At 38.6% G+C, this 18780-nt stretch overlaps 1 protein-coding gene and 2 pseudogenes across 3 annotated transcripts in view; all 3 read left to right on the top strand.

Annotated features, from left to right (window-relative positions):
* The window catches only part of LOC103304446 (coiled-coil domain-containing protein 7-like), a 430240-nt gene that overhangs the window by 51479 nt on the left and 359981 nt on the right, over positions 1–18780 (top strand). For all 3 annotated transcript variants that reach the window (XM_054716612.1, XM_054716613.1, XM_054716614.1), the window contains exons 7-9: positions 8912–9075; positions 13047–13108; positions 15257–15313. In XM_054716612.1, the coding sequence (XP_054572587.1) occupies positions 8912–9075; positions 13047–13108; positions 15257–15313 (283 nt within the window). The remainder of the gene's footprint in view (positions 1–8911; positions 9076–13046; positions 13109–15256; positions 15314–18780) is intronic.
* On the top strand, positions 3780–4433 carry LOC103304445 (GTP-binding protein SAR1a-like; annotated as a pseudogene).
* Positions 4913–6419, top strand: LOC114226668 (apoptosis inhibitor 5-like; annotated as a pseudogene).

Genomic DNA, 18780 nt, shown 5'->3' on the forward strand with positions numbered 1-18780 from the left:
TATGTCTTTTCATTGGGGCATCTAATCCATTCCCATTTAAAGTTACTATTGATATGTACTTATTTGTTGCCATTTTTATTCTTTACCCCTGTGTTCCTTCTTCACTTCTTATTTCTTTTTTTTATAGCAGATTGTTTTGCATTTCTTGCATTGCTGGTTTGGTGATAATAAATTCCCTTAGTCCTTTTTTGTCTGTTAAGCTCCTGATTTCCCCTTCAATTTTGATTGATAGCCTCGCTAGGTACAGTAATCTTGGATTCATACCCTTCCTTTGCCTGACTTTCTATATTTCATTCCATTTTTTTCTGGCCTGATGAGTTTCTGTTGAGAAATCTTTGCTAGTATGATGGGGATTCCTTTGTATGTGACTGTCTGTCTCTCTCTGGAAGCCTTTAAGATTCTTACTTTGTCATTGGTGTTTGCCAGTTTAATTATAATGTGCCTTTGCATCTGTCTTTTGGGGTTGATTTTGCTTGGGACTCTGTGAGTTTCTTGGATTTGTGTGGTTTTTTTTTCCCCCTATATCAGGGAAGTTTTCTGTCATTATTTCGTCAAACAGGTTTTCTATTTCTTGCTCAGTTTCCTCTCCTTCTGGAACCTCTATTATGCGGATGTTGTTTTCTTTCCTGTTGTCCCAAAGTTCCCTTAGGCTCTCCTCCTGCTTTTTCATTTTTTTTCCTAGAAGCTGCTCTAATTGGGTATTTTTTCCCACTTTGTCTTCTAGCTCACTGATGTGGTCCTCTGCTTCTTCTAGTCTACTGTTGATGCTTTCTATTGAGTTCTTTACAGCAGCAATGTCATCTTTCATTTCTTCTTGGTTCTTCTTCATTTCCTCTTGGTTCTTACTCATATTGTCGAATTTGTCTTCTATTCTTTTTATCCACCTTATGACCATTTCTCTGAATTCTTTCTCTAACAGGTTGCTTGACTTTATTTCCTTTTCTGGTGATGCCTACTTTTCTTTCATATGCGGGCTGTTTCTTTTTCTCCCCATGGTCTCTCTTCCCTAGATGTCTGGTTATGTAGTTCTTTCTCTCCTGCGTTGATTTAAAGGCACAAAATGCAACACAACCATGTACAACACACAAGGCACTGTACAGAAATCTATTCACTCTATTGATAACCCCCAATAAAGGTGACCACCAGAGAAAGGCAAATTAGGCAATAGGAGAGAAAGAAGAAGAGGAAAAAGAAAAAAAAAGGTGAGTGCCAAAATGTAATTGGGAAAAGGAAAAAAATTAAGAGAGAAAAGAAAGAAAGAAAGAAAAGTGGAACCAACTATGTATATGGGGAGAAAACTCCATTAGAGCAGCCGCTAATCTCAACAAATGCCAGCAACAAGTACCTGGAGATAAATACAAACTATAAACAACAACTAATATCAAGCAAGGCAAGGGAAAACAGAAGCAAAAACTAACAAAAACAAAGCAAACAAAAAACAAAAAACAAAAAAAGAATAAGCAAAAGAATCTCACAAAAAAAGCATAAAAAATCGGTATAATCAACATTCAAGCAAACAACTACAGAAGGACAGAAAGAAGAACAATTTTATGGATAGTAAAGACAGAGAAGGGAGAGGTGTGTATGGACTTGGAGCAGGGGATTGGAAATTACTTATATAAGTAGTGTGAAATTTTAACAGGGGGTAAACAGAAAGATTAGGGAAAATCTAAAGCAGGAAAAGGATAAGAGAAACAGGACACCAAAGGGGAAAAGTTAGGAAGAGAGTGATGGCAGAAAGGTATAGTTGAGATAGACTAAAATGATGCTAAAGGAAAGATGAAAATAGAAGGTAGAGCACTAATCCCAAAGTAAAATAAAGAGAAAATAAAATGACACTTTTTTTTAAACAAAAAGGTAAAATAGTAGTAGTAATAATACTGATTGAAAATAAAAATGTAATAATTAAAAAGTTAAAATCAAGTGAGGAAGAAGAAAAAAATTCGTTTCTTAAGTAAAAGATTAAAAAAAAACATAAAAAAATAAAAAATAAAATATGCAGTAATCAAGGTCATTCACTTCCTCTGTTGTTCTGTTTGGCATGCCTGTTTCCCAGTCAGGACAGTATTGCAGTTCCCTGCGTTCCACTGCTCCTCAGTGTTGTAAGCCAGTCCTGATTTTTAAGCAGGTGGTGTCTTAATTTCTCGTATTCCTTTATTTTTGATTACACAAGAGTCAATTTGTGATTCAGCCCCTGGGTGGCAGTGTTTCTGGATTGACTTCCAGGTCTATATGGCCTCTCTATCCTGTGCTTAGATCCTGCTTTCCTTGTGGCACTCAATACCGGTTTGTGAAAGTGGGCTGCCCCAGAGCTGGCTCTCCAACGGTCACTCCCCACTCCAATCCCCAGGTTCCAGAAAAACAACTTTCCCCTGTAGTCTCCCAGGGTGTCCCCAACTGGGTGATCGTATATATTTGGCTTAGTAATCAGAAGCAAGGATTTGAAGAGGAAAAAGCCCAAGTATATGAACAACAGGGCTGTGCGCAAGTCTGTGCAGTCCCCCTCCCCCCTTTGGTCTAAGCAGCCAGCACACTTTTAAAATTTTTAGGCTGTCCTTTTGCGTCAGATCAAAATGGGTTGCTTTTTAGAGTTCCCTTCTGTTAGCAGCTCTGAGGACCCCCTTCCACATTCACGGATCACACCAGCCCCAACAGCCACGGATTTTTCTAGGCACAGACTTCCCCCGCTCCTCCAGTTCCCTCAGTGTGCGCGTTTCTCTGTCCCACCGGGACCAAAGACCTCACCTTATCCCAGGCAAAATGTTGTCTTTCCGTGTTGGAGTGTAGAGCTCCTCTGAATCCGTGTGTTTATGCCAATTGGGGACCAGTGTTCTGGGGTTCGCAGCTGTTCAGTGGTTGCCGCAGTTGTAGATTTTCAAGCTTCCAATAACATCCACTTTCCCCTTCAAGATAGCACGGTCTCCACTTCTGAGCCCGCAACCCCGCAGCTCTGGGAGGGGACTCAGCAGCAGTGGGGGCTGCCCGGTCAGGGGCACCCTGTCCAGCAGTCCCCCACCTTCTCCTGGAGTATAGCTGTCCCTTAACTCACCAACAAATACTCCCCGTGCGACCCTCAGCTATTCTTTCTTTCTGCTCTGGGACAAGGCTCAGGACCCATCTGTCTATTCTTTCGCCATTTTTCTTCCCCTTCAGAAGATGTTTTGACTTTGGATGATGGGCACACAATGATATATATAGACCCTGTATTATAGGTACGTATTCTTGAAACCTATATAATTTAATTAACCAATGTCACTCCAATTAATAAAAAAATAAAAAATAAAAACTATTTTTTATGAAAATTTACTTATTTGAGGGAAATACTTATTAGATTATTGTTGGGGAAGAAAGGCAACAACCAAACTTTATAAAGGAGAGGAGGAAAAAACCTTGCAGATAGTTTAGGAATGATGAAACTTGTTGAATTTTTCTTAAAAAGTGTTAATTCATAAACTGGCACCTAGTGAAGAGGTTAATCTGGGCACTTTTTCATTGAAAGAGCCAAATTGGGGTGTGTGAAATAAAAATATTCAAGTTTTTAAATGTATTATTTATAAAGGCTTAAGAGCTCAGTTAAAGACCATATTTTATAGGTTCAGAGCTAATTTTTTTTTTAATTCTTGGTATCAATTTACTACATACTCTGTTCTTACTGTCAAAGCATTTCTCAGAGTTGCTGGTGGTCCCGGTTGCTGCTGGGCTGTGCTCAGAGCAGGGTTGAAGCTGCCTACCACAGCTGCCTGCCAGAGGAGCCTGTTGAGCCATAGTAAGGATTAATAATGTCCTTCATCTTTGAGAGGAACTACAATGGATACAGCAGTGTGCTCCAGTTCCTAGGACTCTACAAGAAATCTGGGAAACTTGTGTTCTTAGGTTTGGACAATGCAGACAAAACCACTCTTCTATACATGCTCAAAGATGAAAGATGTGACCAACATGTTCCAACATTACACATCCAACATCAGAAGAATTGACAATTGCTGGAATGACTTTTACAACTTTTGATATTGGTGGGCATGAGCAAGCATGTCAGGTTTGGAAAAGTTATCTCCCAGCAATTAATGGGATTGTCTTTCTGGTGGACTGTGCAGATTATCCTTGAGTCATGGAGTCCAAAGTTGAACTTAATGCTTTAATGAGTGATGAAACAATAGTCAATGTGTCAATCCTTATCTTGGGTAACAAAATTGGCAGAGCAGATGCAATTAGTGAATAAAAACTCCATGAGATATTTGGTATTTATGAATGGATCACAGGGAAAGGAAATGTGACCCTGAAGGAGCTGAATGCTGGCCCCATGGAAGTGTTCATGTGCAGTGTGCCCAAGAGGCAAGGCTATTGTAAAAGCTTCCTCTGGCTCTCCCAGTATATTGACTGATGTTTGGACAGCGAAAATAAAAGGGTTTTACTTCTCTGGACTGATCCTAAAAAATAAAAAGCATTTCTCAGCCTACCCAGACTAGATTTTGTCCCCATAATAGAAACCATCTATATCATAAAAGGCCTGTGGTTGTGATGCCGTAACGGTGGTACGACCAAACAACCAGTCACCAGGAAGTGCTGGAGCACCTCATGGGCCCGCCCCCCACCCAACCCCAGGGCACAGGCAGTGTTGGTGAAGCGCTGCGGGGTGCCGTCAGTGTCCCTGGAGCATCGCGGGGTGCCAGCAGCATCCGTGGAACATGCGAGACATTGTGGGGTGGGGTACTGGCAGCATCTGTGGAGTGTGTGAGGTATTGCAGGGCAGCAGACATAGCCCTGATGGCAGGGTAGGCCTAGGGGACCCTACACACGCACAATTTAATTGTGTGCTGGGCCTCTCTATATATAAAAGCCAAGACTTCGGGAGTGGCAGTGGAGCTGGCGAGGACAATGATGACCACAGGAGCAAGCCTTCGGCTTGTCACTCACCATGCCGACCACGGAGGAGCTCTACCACAACTATGGCATCCTAGCTGATGCCACAGAGCAAGTGGGCCAGCATAAAGATGCCTATCAAGTGATATTGGATGGTGTGAAAGGTGGTACCAAGGAAAAAAGATTAGCAGCTCAGTATTCCAAAATTCTTTAAGCATTTTCCAGAATTGGCTGATTCTATCAACGCACAGTTAGACCTCTGTGAGGATGAATGTCTATCAATTAAACGGCAAACAAAAGAGCTTCTTCAATTTGCCACTGGAGAAAATCTTCCCCAAGTGGCAGATATTCTAACCCAACTTTTGCAAACAGATTACTCTGCAGAATTTAACTTAGTGAACAATGCCCTGTTAAGTATATTTAAGATGGATGCAAAAGGGACTTTAGGTGGCTTATTTTCAGCCAAATCCTTCAAGTAGAAGACATTGTTAGAGAACAAGCAATCAAATTCCTTTCTACAAAACTTAAGACTTTACCAGTTGAAGTCTTAACAAAGGAAGTAGAGGAACTTATACTAACTGAATCCAAAAAGGTCCTAGAAGATGTGACTGGTGAAGAATATGACCTGTTCATGGAGATACTGTCTGGGTTGAAGAGCTTACAGACAGTGAATGGAAGACAGCAACTTGTAGAGTTGGTAGCTGAACAGGTTGACCTGGAACAAACCTTCAACCTGTCAGATCCTGACTGTGCAGACCAGCTCTTATAGTGCACTCGGCAGGCGGTACTCCTCTTCTCTAAAAATGTGCATTTCACAAGGTTTGTGACTTACTTCTGTGAGCAGGTTCTACCTAACATCAGCTCCTTAACTACTCAAGTGGAGGGTCTTGATATACAGTTGGAGGTATTGAAACTGTTGGCGGAAATGAGTTAATTTTGTGGTGACATGGAAAAGCTAGAAACAAATTTAAGGAAACTGATAAGTTATTGGAGTACATGCCTCTCCCTCCAGAAGAAGCAGAAAATGGGAAGAATGCTGGTAATGAAGAACCTAGTAAGCTGCAATTCAGTTATGTGGAATACTTATTGTACAGCTTCCACCAGTTTGGCCGAAAACTTCCAGATTTCTTAACAACCAAACTGGATGCAGAAAAGCTTAAAGATTATAAAATTAGGCTGCAGTACTTTGCATGGGGCCTGCAGGTTTATATTAGACAACTTCGCTGGGCTCTCCAGGGTAAAACAGGCAAGGCCTTAAAAACAGACAAGAACCAGATTAAAATTGTTGCATTGAAAACAACAAATAACATCAATGTTTTAATCAAGGATCTCTTCCACATTCCTCCCTCTTATAAGAGCACAGTAACATTATCCTGGAAACTTGTACAGAAGGTTGAAATTGGGCAAAAGAGAGCCACTGAAGATACAACTTTGGATCGCCACCCAAGAAATCTCCAGCAGGACCAAAAAGAGATGCAAGGCAGATTTATAATTCTCCTAGTGGGAAATATAATGTATCAATTAGGGCCAAATCAACAGACAAAAATGACACAGTAATCTGAATAGGGAAGTTTAGCACAGAAAATTATTAAAACAGAAGAATACCTGCAAATAAAAGTAAAAACAACTCTAGAGAATACAGGGATAGAAGATATAGGGAACAGCCTCTACCTCTAGGATTGGAGCAGATAACTCAAGGAAAGAACAAATTTGATAACCCACATCCTTACCACCTCCACCCCCCAATCCAGGGCTAAGATCCAGATCTTGTGAAGAAGAAGCAGCTGTTATCTTCAGAGGTCAAGAAGTTTGCTGGGGTGCCATGGGGGTGGAATTGGAACTCTAGGCAGCTGCACATGGGATTGGGTACACTGGAAAAATCATCCTCTGTGGTGCTGGGAAAAAAACCATCTTCCAGGGAGGTGCTGCACTTCTTGCTAGGAAGCTATCCACAGGGTGGTATGCCAGAAAGCTTCCCAAAGGGAAGTTTTGTACTGGTGGTGGATTTTGATAAGCAGTTTTGGGAGAAGCTGTCCAAGAGATTGTGCCCTACCAGGGACCTTGCCAGGAAGCCACCCATGGGGGTGGTGCTGTTGAGCTAAGTATATACTGTGCACTGCTCTAGGACAGAGCGGGGAGAGAGAGAGAGAGAGAGAGAGAGAGAGAGAGAGAGGGAGAGAGAGGAGAGGAGAGGAGTGGAGCGGAGAGGAGAGGAGAGGAGAGGAGAGGAGAGGACTAAAAAGATAAACTCTTTTTTTTTTTCTAGTGCCTATAACCCTCTACTAACTAAGGTTACCACTTACCACTTACCAAAAGAGAAACATTCATTATAAGCAGGACAATGAAGAATGGATTTTAGATGAGACACAGTAAATTGATAAGTGTAGCTGATTGCTACACCACTTTTTAGAATAATTTATGATTGGTGTCCTCTTCTTTATGATTTTGCCTTTGTCCATAGGGTTTCCATACATTTTCTGCTTCTTTTCCATTGTTCTGCATCTCCCAATCTCAGACTTAGAATACATAGCTCTATATTTACTTGTGATGTTTATATCCTAATACAATCCAAATAGCCATTACTAAAATTAAGACTCTTTTAAATCCCCAAAGCTAGAATTAACTAGTGAAGGCTGGATTTTTACTTTTCTCTTTGCCTAGGTCCTATCAAAAGTTTCTGATTTCACTGTCACTTTTCTTGCTTATTTCTGTAACTAGGGTTTTTTTTTTTTATTGGTTTTTTTTGAGCACTCATTCTTGCTGAAATTTCTTTTAGTAGACTTACTGCCTAGAATACCGATTATCATCTGTTATCTATACTAATAAAAGGATAATATGCTAATTAGACCAGATAGACCAGACGTCCTTCTGGACAGAGCCACGGTGGCGGGGGGCAAGGCAGAGGTGGTTAGGGGGCAATTAGGCTGGCAGGGAAGAGAGGTTAGGGGCAATCAGGCCAGCAGGGGAGAGCAGTTAGGGGCCATAAGGCTGGCAGGGGAGAGTAGTTAGGGGCAATCAGGCCAGCAAGGGAGAGTGGTGAGGGGCGATCAGGCTGGCAGGGTAGCAGTTAGGGGCATCAGGCAGGCAGACAGAGGGGTTAGGGGTGATAAGGCAGGCAGGAAGAGGCATTTAGGGGTGATCAGGCAGGCAGGGAGAGGTGGTTAGGGGCAATCAGGCAGGCAGGCAGAGGTGGTCAGTGGCAATCAGGCAGGCAGGCAGGTGAGCGGTTAGGAGTCAGTGGTCCCGGATTGTGAAAGGGATTTCCAACTGCCAGTTTAGGTCTGATCCTGCAGGGAGGTGCTGCACTTCTTGCTCTAGCAAGCTATCCACAGGGTGGTATGCCAGAAAGCTTCCCAAAGGGATCAGGCCTAAACCAGCAGTGGGACATCCTCTGAGGGGGTCTCAGATTGGAGAGGGTGCAGGTGGGGCTGAGGGAGGCTCCCCTGTGCACAAATTTCATGCACTGGGCCTCTAGTCTTATATAGTGGGATTTGCTGAGTCTCCCAACTGTTCATTACTCTGTAGCTTGGTGTATTCCAAAAGGCTTGAGACACTCAAATGGGTCTCAGTCTTCCCCGCGCAGACTGAGGAATGCCAGCTCTTTAGACCTTTATATATTAACTTCTCAGAGTTAGTAGTAGACGATATTAGCATTTGACAACAAATTATTGTATCGTGCCATAATTTATCACAATAATAGTATTCTTATAATGGATTTTGAGGGAGTTATTACTTTAAATTTCTTGTAAATAATTTGAATTGCATTTAATGCTGCTACAATTGTATTGCACTTGTTTAAAATTCTTAAATGTTAAAATAATAATAAGAATATTGGATTTGAGTTTTGACATGTAAAAGTCAACACTTAGCTGTTATTATGTTGCTAGGTAATTGCCCATATCATTATTTTGTAAAATATTAGTATTTGATTATAGCTATGGGTAGAAATAATACAAAGTTATTTAGATATAATAAATGAAACAATGATATTTCTTTGAGGTACGGGGACAAAATGTATTATTTCCTAAGTACTTTGCTAATTTTGTTGTTTTAGATAAGTAAAGATCAAAGTTTTTCAGAAACAGAGTTTCCAGTACCTGATAAAGCAGTCACTTTAAGCATTGCACAAGTAGTTAAGCAAGTGCAAAAACTTGAAGAACTGAAAAATCGGCTTAAAGGATCTAAACACCCCTCAAAAGTCATACTCTCTAAGCCCAAGTAAGTAAAATATGAGTTAATAGAATTGAAAATAAGAGTGGGTATGTAAGTAGTAACAAATGTAAGATAATATTTTAGATATACTATATGTAGAACTTCTAAGTCAAATCAGAAGGTCTAGTCAGTTGGTACCTATTTGAAAATTTTAATAGTTTGAATTGGTACTATTTAATACAGTGGACACTAGCCTTTTTGTGGCTAATAAAGTTAAAATTCATTTTAATTAAAAACCAATTTCTGCCCTAACCAGTTTAGCTCAGTGGATAGAGCATTAGCCTGTGGACTCAAGGGTCCCAGGTTCGATTCTGGTCAAGGGCATATACCTTAGTTGTGGGCACATACCCAGCAGGAAGTGTGCAGGAGGCAGCTGATTGATGTTTCGCTCTCATTGATGTTTCTAACTCTCTATCCTTCTCCCTTCCTCTCTGTCAAAATCAATAAACTATATTAAAAAAAACAAACAATTTCTTAGTCATACTAGCTACATTTCAATTACTCTTTTTAGTATGATTGGGTAGAAAACTAAAGTATAATTAAATATTTTTATTATTCATAAACATAATTATTTAAAATTGTATAAGAACAGGGCATGTTCCAAAAAGTAAATTCTTACTTTTAAGTTGAGAAAACCCCCTTCCCTGACGCCCCACCCCCGTTTGGCGGAAGATTCAAATGAATGATTACAATGATACTCCCATTGTCTGTTAATGCTGATTTTTGATATTTGAGGGTTAGCTGTCTTGGAATAAATAGATGAATAAATCATCATTATAGAATATCTTCAGTGATTTTTTTTTACCTCTCATAGTTACTGTGTGTGTGTGTGTGTGTGTGTGTGTGTGTGTGTGTGTATGTGTGGGATGAGAAAACTTCAAATGCACTTTCTTAGCAAATTTCAAGTATACAATACAATAATAGCATTATTAACTACTGATGTACATAAGATCTCTAGAATTTATTCAACTTATAACTGAAAGTTTATACCCTTTAAGAAACATCTCTGAATTTCCCCAATGCCCCAACCCTTGGAAACCACTATTGTACTCTCTGGTTCTAAAAGTCTGACTTTTTCATGTTTCACATATAAGTGAGATCATTTGCTTTCTCTGTCTGGCTTATTTCACTTAGCATAATATCTGCTGGGTTTATCCATGTTGTGACAAATAACAACATTTCCTTTTGTTTACGGCTGATTAAATTTCATTGTATATATTTGCCACATTTCCTTATCCATTGATTGTAAGTTAGGTTGTTTCCATATCGTGGCAGTTTTAATATTGCAGTAAACAAGGGAGAACAGATATCTCTTTGGAGATAGATTTCCTTTTTTGGAAATGGGATTGCTGGATCTTATGGTGGTAGTTCTTTTTAAAAAATGTTTTTGAAACCTACTGTTATGCAAAAAGGTTGTATCAATTTACATTATCAATAGCAGTGTACAAGTGTTCCCTGTCTCTACATTCTTACCAACACTTACCTATTGTCTTTTTGATAATAGCCACCCTCACAGGTATGAGGTGCTATCTCATTGTGGTTTTGATTTGTGTTTCCCTGATGATTAGTGATGTTGAGTACCTTTTCATGAATCTGTTGGCCATTTGTATATCTTCTGTGGAAAATGTCTATTTATTTGTCTATTTCTTTGCGATTATAAATTTGGGTTATTTAGTTTTTGCTATTGATTTGTATGAGCTGCTCATATATTTTGGATATTAATCTCTTATCAGGTATATAGTTTACAGATATTTTCTCCTTTTCTGTAGCTTTCTTTTTAATTTTGTTGCTATTTCCTTCAGGGTACAGAAACTTTCATATTTGGTGCAATTGTATTTGTTTATTTTTGCTCTTGTTGGCTGTGATTTTGGTTTAATACCCAAAGTATCATTGCCAATACCAATTTCAAGTAGTTTTCCCCACATGTTTTCTTCTAAGAGTTTTATAGGTTCAGGTCTTACACTTAAGCCTTTAATCCATTATGAGTTCATTTTGTGTGTGGTGTAAGATGATGGTCCTATTTAATTCTTTTACCTATACATATTCTGTTTTCCCAGCACCATTTATTGAAGAGACTATCCTTTCCCCATTGTGTATTCTTGGCATCCTTGTCAAAGATGAATTGACTGCATGCATGAGGGCTATCTGTTCTGTTCCATTGCTCTGTATGTATTTTTTATGCCAATACCACAATGCATTAATTACTATAGTTTGAAATCAGGAAGTAAGATTCCTCCAGCTTTGTTGCTGTTCTTTTTTTTAAAACAATTTTTAAAAATTTTTCTGAAGAATTGGCTATTCAAGCTCTTTCCTGGTTTTATATGAATTTTAGGATCCTTTCTCTTTTTTAAAAACACTTACTTTTTATTGTTGACACTATTTCAGATGTCCTCATTTTTCTCCCCTTTGCCCAGCTCTACCCATCCCCTGCCCCCCTCCCTCTGGCCATCACCACACCGTTGTCTGTGTCTATGGGTTATACATATGTGTTTATAGGCTATTCCTTTCACCTTCTTTCATCCAGTCTCCCCTTACCCTCCTCTCTATCAGCTGTCAGTTTGTTCCATATATCCATGCTTCTGTTTCTATTTTGTCAGTTTATTTTGTTAGATTCCATTTATAAATGAAATCATGTGAGATTTGTCTTTCTCTGACTGGCTTATTTCATTTAGTATAATAATCTCCAGGTCCATTCATGCCATTGCAAAAAGTAAGATATTCTTCTTTTTCACAGCTACATAGTATTCCATTGTGTAAATGTCCCATAGCTTTTTTATCCACTCATCTGCTGATAGATACTTGGGCTGTTTCCATATCTTGACTATCGTAAATAACCCTGAAATGAATATAAGGGTGCTTATATATTTTTGAATTGGTGTTTTGGGATTCTTAGGATATATCCCCAGAGTTGGAATCACTGGGTCAAGAGGCAGTTCAATTTTTAATTTTTTGAAGAAACTCCATATTCTTTTCCACAGTGGCTATACCAGTCTGCATTCTATTTCTGTGAAAAGTGCCACTGGAATTTTGATAGGGATTATATTGGATCTGTAGATCACTTGGGATAGTATGGACATTTTAACAATGTTAATTATTTCATTCCATGGAATATTTTTTTCATTTGTTCCTCTATCATTCTGTTATTTTTAATCACACCTGGTATAGTAACTTATCTAAGTAAAAATTAACATTTATAAACAACTTTTTTGCATTAAACATATACCAAACCTTTTAATTTTATAGTGTTAAAATAGAAAGTACCTGTAATTGGGAAGGGCTACTATTTATTATGCAATTACTTTATTGATAGCTCCATCTATCACTGACTAGCCTTAAATGAATAAAGAGAGTGGTACATGATTTGGCTCCAATGGAAATTGCATAATAGAGCCTTGATTCAGAGGCTCAGATATATTCCATTGAGCTATCTATTGAGAGGCACAAAATTAGTTTCTAATCATATATTAATATTAATACCTGAAATGTAATTATCTGATGTTTGCTAGGTATTTTCCTTGTAATTTTATATTTACCTTTGGTCCTTACAAATGCTTTATTCAATAGGTACTCTAATACTTTCGTTTTAATAGATGAAGAAACTGAAGCTCAGAGAGATTAAGTAACTTAAGTACCCAAGGTCACATAATAAGTGGGTAAAACAAATTTTGAGCAAAGTATTTTGACTTTAAACTTGTACTTTTAATGTATACACCATTAATAATAATTGACAAAAAGAAATTTCATGCTTCTACCCAATTTACTTTTGCTATTTTTGTTGTTAATATTGTTGGTATATCTATAGAATTTATAGAATTACATAGTTTGACCTATTTACTTGCTAATAATTTACTTTATTGTCTGTGAATAAAGGTTAAAAAACATCTTAAATTTTATTTTACAAACTATATATATTCCAGTTCTTATTTAATAATCTTATTCTTTGATAATAAATTTTTTATTTATTGACATTTTAACAGGGAAAGTGAAAGTCCACCAGAAGCAGTGCTAAGTTATGAAAATGTACAGCAGAAAATTGAAGGTGATCTTTTATATACGGATGCCTTTATGAGGTTTCCTAAATACATTAACATTTTGAGACTTATAGTTTAAAAACTCATAGCCATAAAATTATACAATAGTAAATTTCAAAAGATGTTACTAGAGGGAAAGGAGGAGAGGTAGTAAAGGGTAAAGGGAGTCAAATATATGGAGATGGAAATAGATTTGACTTTGTGTAGTAAACAAATAGAACAATATACAGATGATGTATCATAGAATTGTACACTTAAAACCTGTAAAATTTTATTAACCAATGTCACCTCAAAACATTGTTTCATTTTTTGTTAATCCTCACCCAAGGATATTTTTCCATTGATTTTTTAAAAGTGAGTGGAAGGGAGAGGGAGAGACAGAGAGAAACATCGATGAGAGATATACACATGAATTAGTTGCTTTCTGCATGCACCCTAACCAGGGCCGGGGAACCTGCAACCAAAGTATGTGCCCTTGACCAAAATCGAACCTTTCAGTCTGTGGGCTGACAATGCTCTATCCACTGAGCCAAACTGGCTAGGGCACCTCAATACATTTAATTAAAAAGATATTTAATAGTGAATTTGAAAAAAATAGTGTTTTATATTTTCAATAAAAATTCTTACTATATTGCAAATTCTAGGAGTGTATAAAATGAATACAATTTGGTTGTTGCTTCCATAAAACCCACAACTTACTAAGGGCACAAGCACATGATATTTTATAGTGTAATGCATGATAATTATTCATATGCAGTGAGTCTACAGAAAGGAGCCAATTTCTTCAATTTGAGAGGAAGATTTAAGCAACTGGAATGGTATTAGACTAGATTGTAAAGCAATAGTTAGGGATAAGGTAGGAGAGAGCTTAGTCAGAGGGATTGAATGTTGTGCTAAGGACTTTTTATTTATTTAGTTTATATAATAGGGACTCATTGAAGATTTTTTTTTGTAGGGAAGTGACATTGTTGTATTTAATTTTAAAGATTATTCTGGCCACATGGTAGAAGCTGGTTTAGGGACCTGGGAGTAGAAAAGAGAAGTTATTACTGTATCTTAAATGTGTAATAAGTGCCTATGTTGGAGCACAAGTGAAAAAGAAGGGTCATATTTGAGAAATATGTGCCTGGTAAAATAGACAAAACTTGGTGATTGGATATGAAAGGAAGAGGGATTAGATGATGGTAACATTAAGAGAATATAAGATGAAAAACAAATTTTGTAAAAAAAAATGATGATTTCACATCACTCAGTTATACATATTCTTTCAGATATTACCATTGTTACCCAATTGGAAGGATCTGCATGTTGGTAGCTCTATTGTTTTTCTTAGAATTTTTTCTTTTGAATGAATCCTACCTAATAATAGACAAATATGCAAATTGACCGTACCCTCGCTATGCCCATGATTGGCCAGGAGGTGCGGGGGGGCGGGACTCGGGGTGGCCGGGGTAGCTGATTGGGCCGGCGGGACGCTGAGCTGTGTCGCCAGCAGCGGCATGAGCTCAGCGTCTGCGCCATGGCTGTGCTGTGGCACAGAAGGGGCCTCTGGGGCAGCGAGCTGACGTCCCGCCGTGCGGACCATCAAAAGCGGGGGAGCTGAGTGCCTGAGTGGACAGGCACTCAGCTCCCCCACGATCAAAAGCAAAAGTGTGGGAGCTGGGTGCCTGTCCGCTCAGGCACCAGGCCTTTCAGAAGCCTCCGCCATGTCGGAGGCTTCTGAAAGGCCTGGTGCACCAGTGATCGAAAGGAAAGCATGAGGCTTCTGAAAGGCCTGGTGCACCAGCAATCGAAAGCGAAAGTGTGGGAGCTGGGTGCCTGTCCACTCAGGCACCAGGCCTTTCAGAAGCCTCTGCCACGCCTGAGGCTTCTGAAAGGCCTGGCGCACCAGCGATCGAAAAGAAAGCATGGGAGCTGGGTGCTTGTCCTCTCAGGCACCAGGCCTTTCAGAAGCCTCCGGCACCTGGTGTACCAGCGGACAGGCACCCAGCTCCCCATGATCGAAAACGAAAGCGTGTAGGGGACCCTACACATGCATGATTCAATCATGCACTGGGCCTCTAGTTATTAAAATAAAAAACTATAAAATTTAAAGTCAATTAATATATATATATATAATTTATATTTGAAACATAACAAATTCACTATTATTTCAGAATTCATAAGAAGTAACTCAACTGAAGACTTCATGGAGGTTTCTGCAACTGAATCACGTAAGTTTCCACTCTTTTAAGCATCAGTGTTATTAACCTCTATTGAGGGAATTGATTTCTATAATTTCCTATAATTTAAAGTAACAATTATTAAGTTATAACATAGATTCCCTGAATTTTAGTGTCATACAATCAAGCTGGTTATCAAGTAAGTATTGACATTTCTAGTTAGGGCTACATGTTACCAAATATAGACTCATTTTTTAGGAGCACCATGTTATTACTGGGAATGGAGAATTTTAGTTGTGATTAGAGTATACTACTGACAAGTTACAGGAGTGGCAGGCCTTTAAGATGGAGCAGTAATAAAATTAAGAGATCATTTTTAGGCTTTGCTACTATTAATTACAGATCATCTCATAAACACTAATGCTACTGGTAGGTACTCAGCTGTAGTCATAGCTGCTAGAACTAGGATGTTAAAGTTCTGACAACTAGTCAACAGGAAGGAGACATTACCTTGCTTATCCTACCTAATAATAGACAAATATGCAAATTGACTGCACCTTTGCCATGCCCAAGCCACGCCCACCAGCCAAGCCACGCCCACCATCAATCAGGACGAGTATGCAAATCACCCCAACAAAGATGGTGGCTAATTTGCATATCAAGACAGCGTAGAAAGAAGCCAAGAGCTCCAGAAGGGAGCAAAGCTTCGGAAAAGCAAGCAAGCCGGGGGGAGGAGAAGGGAGGAGTGGAGGCGGGGCCGGGGGAGAAGGAAGGAGAGCGGGTGGGTTGGCGGAGAAGGCGGGGCGGGGGAGAAGGGAGGAGCGGAGGCGGGGCCAGGGGAGAAGGAAGAAGAGTGGGCTGGCTGGTGGAGAAGGGAGAAAAGCAGGGGGTCTGGCGGAGAAGGCGGGGCGGGGGACAAGGGAGGAGAGCAGGCAGGGCGGGGTAGAGTGCAGCAGGAAACCCTATTGCAGGATTTTTCCTGCAACAGGAACGCTAGTGTCTTAATAATGGATAGACTTTTCTAACAATCATGTAATATATAGGAATACAGTTTAGAAGTAGAAAATAAGAATTGATTAGAAAAATTTGATGGGAATCCTGTCCTCTTTCAACATGAGCTTTAAACCCTAATGTTTCCATGTATAAAATAAAGACAGATATACATTCCTCAGTACTGCCAGGTTCTATATAGACTTCTGATCAAGAGATTCTATCTAGGTAGGATAGAAAGGTATCTAGAGCGTTGGAGTGGATAGTGAAAGCCTTTCTCTACATCAAACTCTCTACACTTCTACAGCGCTCTCTTAATCTGTGTGGCTTACTTCTCTCTGGTACTGTGCCCTATTAATTCTAGTTGCCAAAACTCTAAATTTTGTCTTTGAACTCAAGGAAACTCTTTGGATTCTTCTTCCTTATGCTGTGGCCTAGAAACACCAGGCAATAAGCTGGCATGCATGTCTTAAGTCTTTTTCCTTTTTTTTTTTTTTTCTTCAGGGATTACTGCCTTGTGCTTTCTGTTCTCCAATGTCTGAACATTGCTGTTCCTTTATTTTTGTCCAGTTTTTCATTATTTAAAAGTGGAAGGATAATTCTGGTCCATGATGCTTCATTATGGTTTAAAAAAGAAGTCTCTGTGCCTACTTATATGCCAATGGAACACATCCTCCAACAACAAAAAAGTTCCCAAAAATATAGTAGAAATTTTATGCATGACTTTTCAGGGAAGCACAGGATAGGGTTATATTTCACAATATGGTGTAAAACCTTTTGCAGGTTCCTAAGTATCTTTTCTCATGGAAGATGCTTTAGTCCCTGAGCCCATTGGTATACATCTACTCTCTGTCAATATTGTTTCACTTGTATATGCTCTTTTTTTTTTTCTTAAAACTAGCCCCTTTTGGAAAAAAAAAGAAAAAAATAACCAATGGGACTACATCAAACGAAAATGTTTCTACACAGCAAAGGAAACCATCAACAAAATGAAAGGACAACCCAATTGATGGGAAAACATATTCATAGTGGTACATCTGATAAGGGGTTAATATCCAAAATTTATTAAAAACGCTCACACACACAAAATAATCCAATTAAAAAATAGGCAGAGGACATGAATAGAAACTTCTCCAAGGAGAACATACTATTGGATGACCAATAGACATGTGAAAAGATGCTCAATGACACTAATAGAGAGATTCAAATTATAACTACAATGAGATATCACCTCACACATGTCAGAATGTCTATCATTAGTAAATCCACAAATGGCTAGTGTTGGTGAGCATGTGGAGAATGGGAATCCTTGTGCACTGTTGGTGGGACTGCAGTATGGAGGTTCTTCAAAAAATAAAAAATGTAACTGCTTTATGATCCACAAACTCCACTCTTATATTTATCTTAAGAATCTCAAAACAATAATTTGAAAGAATATATGCACTTCTATGTACATTGCAGAATTATTTACAATAGCCAAGCTATGGAAGCAACCCAAATGCCCATGAATAGATGAGTGAAAAAAAAAAAGCTGTGGTATAGATATACAATGGAATATTACTTAGCTATAAAAAGAACGAAATCTTACCATTTGTGACAGCATGGGTGAAATTATGCTCAGTAAGTCAGTCAGAGAAAGACAAATACCATATGACATCACTTGTATGTGGATCAAAGAACACTGAAGCAAATTCAGAGAACAGACTGGTGGTTGCCATAAGGAGAGGAGTTTTAAGGGACTGAGTGAAAAGATAAAGGGATTAAGAAGTGTAAATTAGCAGTTATAGTCATGGGGATATAAAGTTCAGCATAAGGAATATAGTCAATAACATTGCAATAACTATGTATGGTGCCAGGTGGTTACTGGAAATATCAGGGGGAACACTTTGTAAAGTACATGATTGTTTAACAAATATGGATACTAATACAAAAGAATACTGAAAATAAGCTATTACTGAAAATAGACAAATAGTACCCCTTTCATCTTCAGCCAAACTTTATTCTCTTCTTCCTTCCCCATTCTCTAAATAGAATTAGATTATATAGCCCAGTGGTCGGCAAACTCATTAGTCAACAGAGCCAAATATCAACAGTACAACGATTGAAATTTCTTTTGAGAGCCAAATTTTTTAAACTTAAACTTCTAACGCCACTTCGTCAAAATAGACTCTCTCAGGCTGTGGTATTTTGTGGAAGAGCCACACTCAAGGGGCCAAAGAGGCACATGTGGCTTGTGAGCCGCAGTTTGCCGACCACAGATATAGCCTGATCAATAAGAAAAAGCTACTTTTTTTATGCCACTTCCTTTTCACTATAATTTAATCTTGATGTTGCTTCATATATTTTAATAGACTTTATTTTTTTAGAACAGTTTAGGTTTATAGGAAAATTGAGCAGAGTTTACGAAGTTTCCATATACCCAGTATCCCCACAATCCCCTACACAAAGTTTTGTCTATTAGTAATGTTTTTCATTAGTATTAATATTGATGCATTATTATTAATTAAAGTCCATAGTTTACAGAGAGT

The sequence above is a fragment of the Eptesicus fuscus genome, chromosome 5 (assembly GCF_027574615.1).
Source record: "Eptesicus fuscus isolate TK198812 chromosome 5, DD_ASM_mEF_20220401, whole genome shotgun sequence".
Lineage (NCBI taxonomy): Eukaryota > Metazoa > Chordata > Mammalia > Chiroptera > Vespertilionidae > Eptesicus > Eptesicus fuscus.